Source organism: Phyllobates terribilis, unplaced genomic scaffold (assembly GCF_046119375.1).
Source record: "Phyllobates terribilis strain yellow unplaced genomic scaffold, ASM4611937v1 Scaffold_1__5_contigs__length_1240528914, whole genome shotgun sequence".
Taxonomy (NCBI): domain Eukaryota; kingdom Metazoa; phylum Chordata; class Amphibia; order Anura; family Dendrobatidae; genus Phyllobates; species Phyllobates terribilis.
The window spans coordinates 797,178,255-797,190,297 of NW_027362761.1; the positions used below are offsets into that span (position 1 = coordinate 797,178,255).

A 12,043-nucleotide genomic window follows, 5' to 3' on the forward strand; every position below is an offset into this window, starting at 1 on the left:
AGCTCCCCATCCTGAGATACTTGCGTCCGTGGTCACTAAAAGACAAGGTTCCAGAATCCACTGCACTCCCGTCTGTAGATTCTTCTGGTCGAGCCACCAGTGTAGAGAATCCTGGGCGTCTCTGGACAAAGACATCCTCCTGTCTAGGTAATTCTGATGTCAGTGTCAATTCCAGGATGCATTTCTGTAGAGGCCAGGAATGGAACTGACTCCATCTGACGCAGGTGATGCATGACGTAATAATTCCCAAAATACTCATTGCCTTTCGGATTGAAGGCTTCTTCTCTCTTGAAATAGAATGAATCCTTTGTGGAATTGAGAGCATTTTGTCTTCCGGGAGAAAAGATATTCGCCTTCGGGAGTCGAGCTAGACTCCCAGGAAGATGTGTGAAGTACTGGGGATAAGATTGGATTTTTCTTTGTTCACAATTAAACCCAGGTTGGTAAAGGTCTGTAGGACAACTTCCAGATGTAGAGTCATACCTAGAGGAGATCCTGCCACCACCAGGAAGTCGTCCAAGTACGGAATGATGGTAATATCCCTGAGTCGGATATAGGCCACCACCTCTGCCATGATCTTCGTAAAGATTCTGGGAGCGGATGACAGGCCAAAGGGAAGACATCGGAACTGGTAGTGTAGAATCTGACTGCCTGATTGTAGTGCAAATCTCAGATATTGCTGACTTGAGGAATGTATTGGCAGGTGGTAGTATGCATCTCTGAGGTCCAGGGTGCACATTACCGCGTCTGCGTCTATTAGAGGAATGGCTGATCTTACTGATTCCATGCGGAATTTTTTGTAACAGACCCATCGGTTTAGGGGTTTCAAGTTGATTATTGTACGGAACTCCCCTGACGGTTTCTTTATTGAAGACAGAGAGGAGTAATGGCCCTGATGTTGTTAGTGTTCTGGAACTGGCACAATAACCCTCTGATGTAGCAGCTTCTCCATGTCTGCCCGTAGACAGGAAAGAGGTAGGGGAACCCTTTGTCAGGCAGAATTTTTGAGGGGGGATATTGAGAAAATTCTATCCTGTAACCCTATGCTATAGTTGTTCGTATCCAGGGATTTTGAGTGACCCGATGCCAACTGTTCTTGAAAAACTTTAATCGCCCCCCCACTCTGACAGTCAGTCGTTTTGGACGGGAGCTAGTACTGGGCTGGTATTTCCTATCTTTGTTCCCCTTATTAAAACTCCAGCTTGTGGACCCCCCTTTTTCCGGACTTATATTTAAGGGAGGGGAAAGGTTTGAGAAAGGGCTGCTCCTTTTTCTCCTCAGGGAAGCCCTTCTTTCTATCGGAAGCTTTTTCTAGAATGTCATCTAGTACAGGTCTGAATACTCTGAGCCCTGAAAATGGAATAGAGCACAGCTTGTTCTTAGAAGCTGTATCTCCAGACCATGTTTTTAACCAAACAGCTCTACGGGCTGAGTTGGAAAGCACATTATTTCTGGCCGCAAATCTGACAGATTCCGCCGAAGCGTTGGCCAAAAAAATTTGTTGCCATCTTTAACAGGTGTAATGATTGAAGGAGAGTTTCCCTCAGGGTGCCATCCCATAGGTGACGCTCTAAACTCTAACCAGATTCTCATGGATCTGGCAATAGATGTAGCAGCGATATTAGATTTAAATGATTGCTACCAAAGATTCCCAGGCTTTTTTCAAAAGTCCGTCCGCCTTCCTATCCATAGGATCTTTAAGTCCTGACGAGTCCTCAAAGGGGATAGAGGTTTTCTTGACCACTTTAGCCACTGGGACGTCAATTTTAGGAACAGTGTCCCACACGTTGGTGTCCTCTGGGTCAAATGATAGTCGGGCGCGGAAGTCTTGTGGTATAGAGAGTCTCTTCTCCGCATCTTCCCATTCCTCCAGTATCATGTCCTTCACATGAGCATTAACAGGAAAAACCATGGATCTCTGGGTTTTAAGACCACCAAACATCTCATCCTGAATGTTACTGCTCTTCTCCGTTTCCTCTACTTGCATCGTGTTTCGGACAGCTCGTAGAAGAATATCCATACCATCTGAGTGGAACATATATCTTTTCTGTTCTCCGCCCTGAGGTAGACTAATGGTCTCACTGTCAGAGTCGCCAGATGGGTCGATTTCACCCTCAGAAGATGGTGCTAGATCTTCTCTGGGTCTTTTGGGGCCCGGGACATCCTGGACTCCTGAACCTGGGGGCTGTAGAGACGTGATAGAAGCCTGAACTTCTTTAATTATACTGTGCATCTCATTTAATAAAGCCCCGTGCTCCTCCTCTAGCATGGAGGCTCTACATTCAGCACATAGACGCTTTGTATAGGAGTCGGGAAGTCTGATGTTACAATCCAGGCACCTCTTGGATTTTACTGTGGCCTTTTTTCCCGTATCCTTTTTTTCAGAAGGAGGTGGTAACTGCCCAGAGACATCCTATAAAAAATATGGAGGGCCTGGTAAGCGTAAGCCCCATTAGCCATATAAGAAGGGGTAATGGTACGCTTACATGACTCTGGGGTGATCCAGGGTGGGTATCAGGGCGTGACACGTCAGCCATTGTACTGCCAGGGGTGCCAAAGCTGTAAGCCAGTCCCCCTTCTTATACGTTACCTGGTCGTCCTGTCATTTTCTCCTGCTCCCTGGCATCTGGTCTAACCGCGGTTTGAATTTCCCGTGCGACCGCCACCGGAAGTCATCGTCTCCGGACTTCCGGTTTCGACGCCGGGCGGTCCTGGAGCCGGGAGAAGCCGGACCCACCCAGAGCAGGACGCCGAGAGCCCCGGCGATGGGGAAGCGGCACCCGGAGGCTCCAGCACACCGGAGGGCTGAGGGACTCCCGACAGGGAGTGTCAGCCCAAGACCTGCGGCCCCCCGATCTCCCCTGAGGTATCTTTATCTTCACACCAGTGCTCCTCCTGTACTCCCTATCCTGTGTAGGGACAGGAAAAAACACTGAGGAGGTTGGGGGTGGGAGGGCTTTTAACCTCTTGTGCTTCCTGTCCCTACACAGGATATGGGATTACTCCTCCTATGGTGCAGTCATGGGGACGTACTGGAAAGTAAGGTTTTTGATGACAAAGTTTGCCGACCTTCTAAGTGCCCTTTCTGCCCCCAAGACTTCCCATTGTATGTCCCTGGTGTGTACATGAGCCCGAAGGACCCCCGGGATACAAGCAGTCATGGAACCTAGAAGGGACATTGCTTGTTGCACAGTCATAGATGGGTGGTCTTTTACACAAGATATCAGAGCCATCATTTTCTGGATTTTCCCTGCCAGAGAGACGGCATTCCTGATTCCTCGAATCTAATAAGATGTACTTGGTCCGGCTCCAACTTGGACTTTTTTGGGTTCAGAAGCCAGCCTAAATTCGTCAAGGAATCCATGACCCTTGCTAGTTGGTCCTTGCAATGATTGAAAAAGAGTTGCCTATTAGCAAATCGTCCAGGTACAGGGTAATCAGAATGTTTTGCTCCCTCAGATGGGCCATTACCTCTGCCACTATTTTTGTGAAAACCCTTGGGGCTATAGCTAGACCGAAGGGGAGGGCCGTATACTGATAATGTTTGACTATTCCTTTTATCGATATTGCTACTCAGGAATTTCTGGTAGTCTCTGTGTATGGGGACGTGATAATAGGCATCCTTTAGATCCAGGACAGCCATAAAACAGTCTGGGAACAACAATTTCACTGACGATTTTATTGACTCCATCTTGAAGGTTTGAACCCTCGGAAATGTGTTACATCTTTTCAGGTTTACAAATGTCCTGAAAGTCCTGTCCAGTTTTTTCCTTAGGAACAGAGGGGAGTAGAATCCTTCGCCTTTCTCCTGGGCAGGGACTTCTCGAAGGACTGCTCTATTAGACCTAGAATTTCTTGTTTTCTTGTCCTCCCACCTATCCTGGTCTTTGGGGGGTTTCCTGCATATAACATTTTATGCTCCAAAAGGGCTTCCTGTATGAAGTACCGGGAAACGTTTCTTGTTATCCTCAGCCTTGTCGAGGATATCGTCAAGAGTAGGTCCAAATAGGAACTCACCCTCGCAAGGAATGGAACCACAGCTTAGATTTTGTTTGGTGGTCACCCGGCCAGCATTTAAGCCAGAGGGCCCGCCTGGCTGCGTTAGAGAAGCCCGCCGCTCTGGCTGCCAGCCTAACAGAATCGGCTGATGCGTCAGCCAAAAATGCTGCTGCGCCCTTCATTACTGGGATGGAACCTAGTATGTTACCCCTGGATGTTTTGTTCTTAAGTAGTGTCTCTAGTTGATCTAGCCAGACATCAAAGATCTGGCTGTACATGTGGCTGCAACTGCAGGTTTTAACAAGCCCCCTGTGGCCTCTCAAGCCCCTTTTAGGATGGTGTCCGCTTTTTTGTCCATTGGGTCCTTTAGTACACCCATGTCTTCAAACGGCAGGGAAATTTTTTTAGAGGCTTTAGCTATTGCCACATCTAATTTTGGCGCCTTTCCCCAGAATGAGCATACCGGGTCCTCAAAGGGGTATTTTCTCTTGGGGGACAACAGGCCCTTTCTTTCCGGCTTTTTCGATTCCCTTTTAAATCAGGGAGTGGACTTTATCATTGAGAGGGAAAGATCTTTTCTTTTGTTCCAGGCCACTGAACATCATGTCCTGGACTGATTTATTCGGACGAGGCTCTACCAACCCCTTAGTGGACCTAACTGCCTTAATTAAATTGTCTGTACCCTCTATAGGGAAACAGCTACATCCACCTCCCTCGGAAGATGACGAAGATAAGAAAGACGAATCTGAGTCTACCACCTCCCCGTCCGAACTGCTAGATCCTGATACAGGGGATAGGTTCCTGGTTCCCCCCCCCCCCCCCTTCTGCAGGAACTTGAAGGTATCCTCAACCTAGGATTTAATCAGGGATCTGAGCTCTGAGGCGAACTTAGGGGTCTCCTCGCAAATTGTTCAATACATGAGCTGCATAGTCTTTTCTCCCATGTGGTGGGCAGATCCTCTGCGCAAAGCACGCAGGTCCTGTGTTTGGACTTGCCCTTACTCTTCCTTCCCTGATGAGAGAAGAAAAAGAGGGGGTTCAAGTTACAAGTGAGCTTTCACGAAGAACACTTACCATCCTGCTGTAAGAGGGAATACCGGATTTGGAGAGGAACCCGTTCCCGTAGATGGGTTTTTCCTCGAGGTTGACGCCCCGTTGGAGTCCTTGCGGCATTGCAAAGACCTGCCAGAAAGCCCGTTTCCACCGTCACCTTGGCCGTGCTGGCGTGAAGGGTCACTGGGGGGGGGGGGGGTCCATTCGCACACTTCCCATGTTGCAGTGGTGGCGGCGAGTGGGGGTGCAGGGACTGCACCTCCTGCCCGCTCATAGCTGGTGCCTGAGTGTGCAAGGAAGCACTTCCCTGGTGCATAACCCGGCATTTAACCCCTATAGGCCTCCGCCCCCCCTCACCAGGCTTGCGTTTCACATCCAGCCATGGGCCCTTTGTGTGCTACTCCCCTTGGGGAATAAGGGTGTGCACCTCTCCAGCATGGGGGACACCACCCCCCCTTTCCTCTTTGGCTGGGCATAATGTGCTCCGGGTTCCCGCGCGCGTTCAAACGCGCCGCTCCCAGAGAGGCACAGAAGCACTTCCGGTGCGCGCACACAGACCGCCGACACCCCAGTGGTGCACTGCGGCCTGCGTCAGGGGGGAGGCGCCCAGCGAGCGCAATGGACCCCGGAAGCCCAGGCCTACTCACCGCCCTGGGCCCCGACACCATCGGAGAACGCAGCGGCTCCGGTCTTCTCCTGCGCCGCGTCTCCCTGCCACCCTGGAGGCCCACTGACCTCAGTGGTGGCGCTTCAGGACACCGCACCAGCCGAGGCAGGGAACCCCCGCTGCCTGAGCCGGTCTGGCCAGGCATGTCATGTCGTCCATATTCTTTGCTGTAGGTCCCCGTCAAGGACAGGAAACCAACTGATGCGGGAGAGAGGTGCCGCCCTTTTTCTCTGTACTCATCCAAATACGAGGGGGCCTATTAAGTGCAATACTTCTGTTTCAGAACACATCCAATCAACTCAAGGAAGTATAAATGCACATTTTATACAAGTTTCTAAATTTTATTAAATTATTTAAAATTTCTTTTAAAAAACAAAGGAGAAGTAAACCAATGAAGGTGCCTACAGTAACAAGTGGCATATATAGCAAATCATTATTCACATGGACATAAAAGTATCCTAAATATTGGATCCCATCAATAAACCTGATACAATAAAATGACAAGTGCTAATATGCAAAATATGAATCAGTATTCAAAATCATTAATCTAGTGAAGAGTAAAGAGGATTATCAGGGGTTAAGGAAGACCACCAAAATAGGAGAAAAAAATATATCCTTAAGGTGGGCTATGATATGTCTAAAGTGAAAAACTTCAACATAGTCCTAATGCCATGGAGATGTGCATCAGCAGGTTATATAGGGCAAACACCAGCAACATAATAGACAAGTGTCAATCTTGGTGAATTAGGGTATGACCGCAGAATGCAAAGACTCCATCAAGCATTGAAGTAAGTAAAATGGAGAAAAAAAGTAAAACAACCTTGTCACTGTAGGTAGAGACAACCCCAACGCGCGTTTCATTCTTCAGGGGGGGGGGGGGGTGCCATCATGGGGGGGGGGAAGGCGAAAATAAGAATAAAATAAAAAAATCTCTATACTCACCTGTATTAAGTGTTCCCTGCTGTAATCCATGTGATCGATCACCCCGAGGAGAATGAGCCACTGCAGCGAGCAGACCCCGAAGGTGCGCTCAGTGAGTGACAGTACACCGCTCCTGAGCTCACTCGCTGGAGCGAATCATTCTCCCTGGCTCCTCTGCTGAGCAGTCGCATGGATTGCAGCAGGGGACACTTAGGACAGGTGATTAAGAGGATTTTTTAATTGTATTCTTATTTTTACAGGTGGACACTGCGGGAGCAGACCCTACTACCCTCATTGTCCCTGCTGGTGCTGGCAGGGGACTATGATGAAGGCAGTGTTCAGCAACCGGCGCTTGGGAACAGCGCTAACTGTACCTCTGATTCCCAAGCGCCGGTACGTGTGCTCCTGATGCAGCACACTGACATCTCTGGTACCGGAAATATCCAGATGTGTGAAACAGGCCTAATGACCAGACCAATTTTTACAGTTCTGATCAGTGTCACTTCGTGTGATAATAACTCGTCAGATCCCACTAATTCTGAGATTGTTTTTTCGTGACATATTGTACTTCATGATAGTGGTAAAATTTATTCAATAAGGCTGTGTGCCCACGTAGCGTTTTTCAAGCGTATATGCTGCGGAATTTCCGCAGCGTAAACGCTTGAAAAACGCATGTAGATCCGCACCCCATGGTCCCCAATGGCATTCCGCAATGTCAATGCCCATGCTGCGGATTTTTCCGCAGCGTATATGCTGCAGTCAAAAATCCGCAGCATGTTCATTAATTTTGCGGAAGCGCAGCGGAATCAATGTGCGGATGGTACCCAAGTCTGGAGGAGAGGAGACTCTCCTCCAGACCTGGGTACCAAAGAACCTGTAAAAAAAAGAATAAAATAAAGTTTATACTTATCTTATGATGTTTTCCCTCCGTCGCGCTGTTGTCTGAAGGACCTGCCACGTCATTGAGTCATGTGACCCACCACATGACTCAATGACGTCACCGCAGGTCCTGCACACAACAGCGTGAGCCGCTCAAGCCTCCGGACGGGGCAGAGAATGCATCAGAAGGTGAGTATAAAGTTTATTTTTTTATTTTTACCATTCTGAACAAGTTGTCAAGCACTTTTCCAAGTGATGCTTGGAGAAGTGCTTGATAACCCGCATGCGGAAATGCATGCAAAGACGCCTCACAAACGCTTCTACCTGGCGGGAAAACCGCATGTAATATCCGCATGCGATTTTCCCGCCAGGGAGAAGCGTAAAAAATATGCTTCAGGTCCGCAACGTGGGCACATAGCCTTAGACTTGCGTTTATTTGTGGAACAAACATTTTTTCATTCAACACATACGGAGTTACCGCACCCTATACATTCTAGGAGTGAAATTTCTGTTGCGGAGACTAGTGTAGCCCTGTAGGCGAGTATAATAGGTATTTTTCTTGTTTTGCAGGCCAGGTTGGGGGCTTGTATACAGCATTATAGAATGCTGTATATCAGGCCTGAAAGGTGGTGGCGGTATCTCATATTGGCCAAACCTAGTGACAAGTTCCCTTTAAATCATGCCGCATACACTGGAGAAGCAACTACAAGGAGATAATTAAGGTATATCCTTCCTATGATCGCTCACTTCTAGCCATCAGGGCAGTGTACGGGTTGTTAGTCACCACACAGCGCAGTGGTAATCCTTCGCCGCTCACAGGCAAACACAATGCAAGGTAATTACAAAAAAATCTTCTCTCCAGTTTAAATCCATTGGGGGCATTTTAAATAGTAGTGGACAACCCCTTTATGACATGGGGCGTATTAGTATGCCCCCCGTCATCACCCCGTTTAGCGCGGGCTCCAGCACTGAGCTCGCACTAAACCGGGCACATGTCAGCTGATTTATACAGCTGCCATGTGCCCGCAACAGCCGCGGGTGGAATCGCAGTTCACCCGCAGCTGTTAACCAGTTAAATGCCGCTGTCAATCTCTGACAGCGGTATTTAACACTGCCGCGCCGGAAGCGCGTCATAGGCCCGCCCATCGGTGACCCTGTCACATGATCGCGGGTCACCGATGGGTTGGCGTGACAACCCGGGGTCTGCAATAGTCCCCTGTGGTTGTCATGTCCAGATTGCTATGAGCGCCGCCCAGTGGTCAGCACTCATAGAAAGTGAGCACATCTCCTGTATACAGGTGATCTGCTCATCGCTTGTATGCAGCAGAGCCAATCAAGCAAGTGCCCCTTCTAGTATCCCATGGAGAGTATTGAAGCAAGAATTAAAAAAAAAAAAAAAAAAAAAAAAAGTTTTTAAAAATCAAAAAAAAAAAAAATATATATAAAAGTTTAAATCAGCCCCCCTTCAAAATAAAATAAAAAACCCCACATATTTAATATCGCTGCGTTCAGAATCGCCCGATCAATATAAAAAAAATTAATCCGATCGGTAAACGGCGTAACGAGAAAAAATGCTAAACGGCAGAATATCTTCTTTGGTCGCCGCAACATTGCAATAACGGGCGATCAAAACATCGGATCTACCTCAAAATGGTACCAATAAAAACGTCAGCCCGGCGCGCAAAAAATAAGCCCTCACCCGGTCCCAGATCCCGAAAAATGGAGACGCCAAGGGTCTCGGAAATTGGAGCAGTTTTTGGGGGATTTTTTTTGTCGCCACTTAAATAAAAAAGAACCTATACATGTTTGGTGTCTACGAACTCGTAATGACCTGGAGAATAAGAATGGCAGGTCAGTTTTATCATTCACTGAATGTGGTAAAAAAAACAAAACAAAACTGGAACTGCTTTTTTTTTTTTTTTTTTTTTTTGCATTTTCACCGCACTTGGAATTTTTTCCCCCTGTTTTCCAGTACACGATATGGTGAAACCAGTGATGTCATTCAAAAGTACAACTTGTCCCGCAAAAAATAATCCCTCACACGGACATATTGACTGAAAAATAAAAGTTCTGGATCTGGGAAGAAGGGGAGAAAAAAACGAAAACGCAAAAAGCTCCGGTCATTAAAATTAGAAGAAAAAGAAAAGAAAAACAAGACCGATCCAGCTGCAAGCAGTTTTGGGGCTGGACAGGAGAGGTGCAGACTACATTTCACTGGCCCAGCTTAAAAACTACTAAGTATAAGGAGGTAAACCAGGAGACATTTTATTACTCTAAAATTTCCATTCAAACGTCTGGATCCTGCACCGGCATGCTTTATCCCGGTATTTATGAGCCCCCCAAACGGAAATAACTACCTGACAGGTCAACAGAGCCCAAGAGGTTAACGTACATGTGCGCCCATTGTAGAGCAGCAGGACAGTGGTGGGAATGGTGATTGTACAGCGCCCCCTAGTGACGCGCTGCCGTACATCCCTTCGATAGGACACGATATAAAGTCCACACTGGGCGGTGCGGGAAACCCCATTATTATCACACCCTGCCTATCTATAACCGGCTGGGCACGGCATTCCTCGCATACTACCCTCCACTCTGGTCGCCGGGTCACGCCGCCCTCACCTTTTCCTCGTGAACCGTGACATCTTCGGGCTCCGTCGACCCCTGCTCTTGTCCTGACGCAGCGCTCTAAGCGGAGCAGAGATGAGGGGCACCTGAGGCGCAGCCGGGGAACCGTAGTTTTCAAACTTCGCTCCAACGTCTCTGGAAAGGCTTTGATTGGACGAGCAAAGGAAGAGGCGGGGCCTTCCAGTTTAGAGCGCGCTCGAAAACTGTCACGTGACGTTAGCGCTTTGCATAGAGGAGGGGGAGGTCACGTGACGGCGAGACTAGAGAGTGTTGTCCTAGTCTACTCCTAGTCCGGCCCGGGTTGTTGGAGCAGCACATTGAATGCCGGGCAGTGCTGGGGGGGATAATGTCACGTGTCCTATACCCTGAGCGCCCACACTAAACTTCTGTGCTCCCAGATTCCTGGTCTCGTGCTACAAATGTCTAGCAATAAAGGACAGGCAAGTTCCAAGCATGTAACGCATGAGCCGGGAGATCTGTACCGCTGCTGCTTGGGCCAGGTTCACATTAATATTTCTGTTTTTCTTTTATATCAACAGGAAAAAAGAAAATACTGGTGGATCCGATATTGGAAAGCTACCAATGGCCCTATAGACTATAATAATGGCTGTAGGAAGAAAGTCTGGTGCATGTATATCGTGTGTGCATGACTTCAATCAGCTCCAAAAACTGCGTGTGTGATCACAGCCTAAGGGTCTGTGCACACACTTGTGTTTTGCTGCGGATTTTTATGTAAATTTTCAGCTGCGTCTGTCAGCACCAGCAAAGTCTATGAGAAACCAGAATTCACTGTTCACACTTGTTGCTTTTTGTTTGCTGCGTATTTTCAGTGATTAGAAAAACGCTGAAAGAAGTGACATGTCCCTTCTTTCAGCGTGTTTTCAGCATTTTTTTTTATAGTTTTTTCACCCATAGGAAATAATGGAGGGATGAAAAATGCTACAAATACGCAGCAAAAAACGCACCTAAGTATTTGCTGCGTATTTTCAGCGTTTTTGGGCCAGAAATGACAGACATTTTTTTTTCCCCTATAGTCACTAAACTTCATTAGCATGAACATGAGACAGAACTCAACAAAAAAAACACCGCAAGAACGCAACTAAAAACGCAGCTAAACCTGCCAGAGAAAAGATATCAGATTTTGGTGCAGAAAAAACACAACGTGTGTGCACATACCCGAAGGCTACAAAGGTCTCCCCCCTTAGAAGGGCCCATGATCTACTATTAGATTTCACCAGCAAATCATGATGCTGTCAATCTCTGACACTGGTGTTTAAGTGGTGTGATCCTGGGGAGAGGTCATGGCACATGGTCCTTGTCATACACCTGTGATGTATTGCAGTATATAGTACAGGTTCCCTATGGGGACTAAAAAATAGAGTAAAAATATATATTGAAAAAAAACTAGAATATTTTAAGTGCTTATTAAAAAAAATATTGTAGCGTATATTTACCACTGTCGTGTTCATAACTTTTCCAGATGGGTGGTGACCATGGTGGCCATTTTGAAGTCGGCCATTTTGGATCCAACTTTATTTTTTCAATGGGGAGAGGGTCATGTGACACATCAAACTTATTGAGAATTTCATAAGAAAAACAATGGTGTGCTTGATTTTAAAGTAACTTTATTCTTTCATGAGTTTTTTACAAGTTTATGACCACTTATAAAATGTGTTCAAAGTGCTGTCCATTGTGTTGGATTGTCAATGGACTACATGATGATGTGTTGCACTGCAGATGGCACGTTCCCTGAGTTTTTCCAACAAGATGGTGCACCACCACATTACGGGTGTCAGGTCCGAGCATTCCTACATGAACAGTTTCCTGGAAAGTGGATTGGTCGTCGTGGGCCAGTTGAATGGCCACCGAGGTCTCCCGATCTGACCCCCTTAGACTTTT

At 47.3% G+C, this 12,043-nt stretch overlaps 1 protein-coding gene across 2 annotated transcripts in view; it reads right to left on the bottom strand.

Moving 5' to 3' along the window:
* Window positions 1-10,319, bottom strand: part of LOC141151652 (protein regulator of cytokinesis 1-like) — a 48,849-nt gene extending 38,530 nt beyond the window's left edge. For both annotated transcript variants that reach the window (XM_073637070.1, XM_073637068.1), the window contains exon 1: window positions 10,139-10,319. In XM_073637070.1, coding sequence (XP_073493171.1) covers window positions 10,139-10,161 — 23 coding nt within the window. In that variant the 5' untranslated portion in view covers window positions 10,162-10,319. The remainder of the gene's footprint in view (window positions 1-10,138) is intronic.
* Window positions 10,320-12,043: the final 1,724 nt, after the last annotated feature.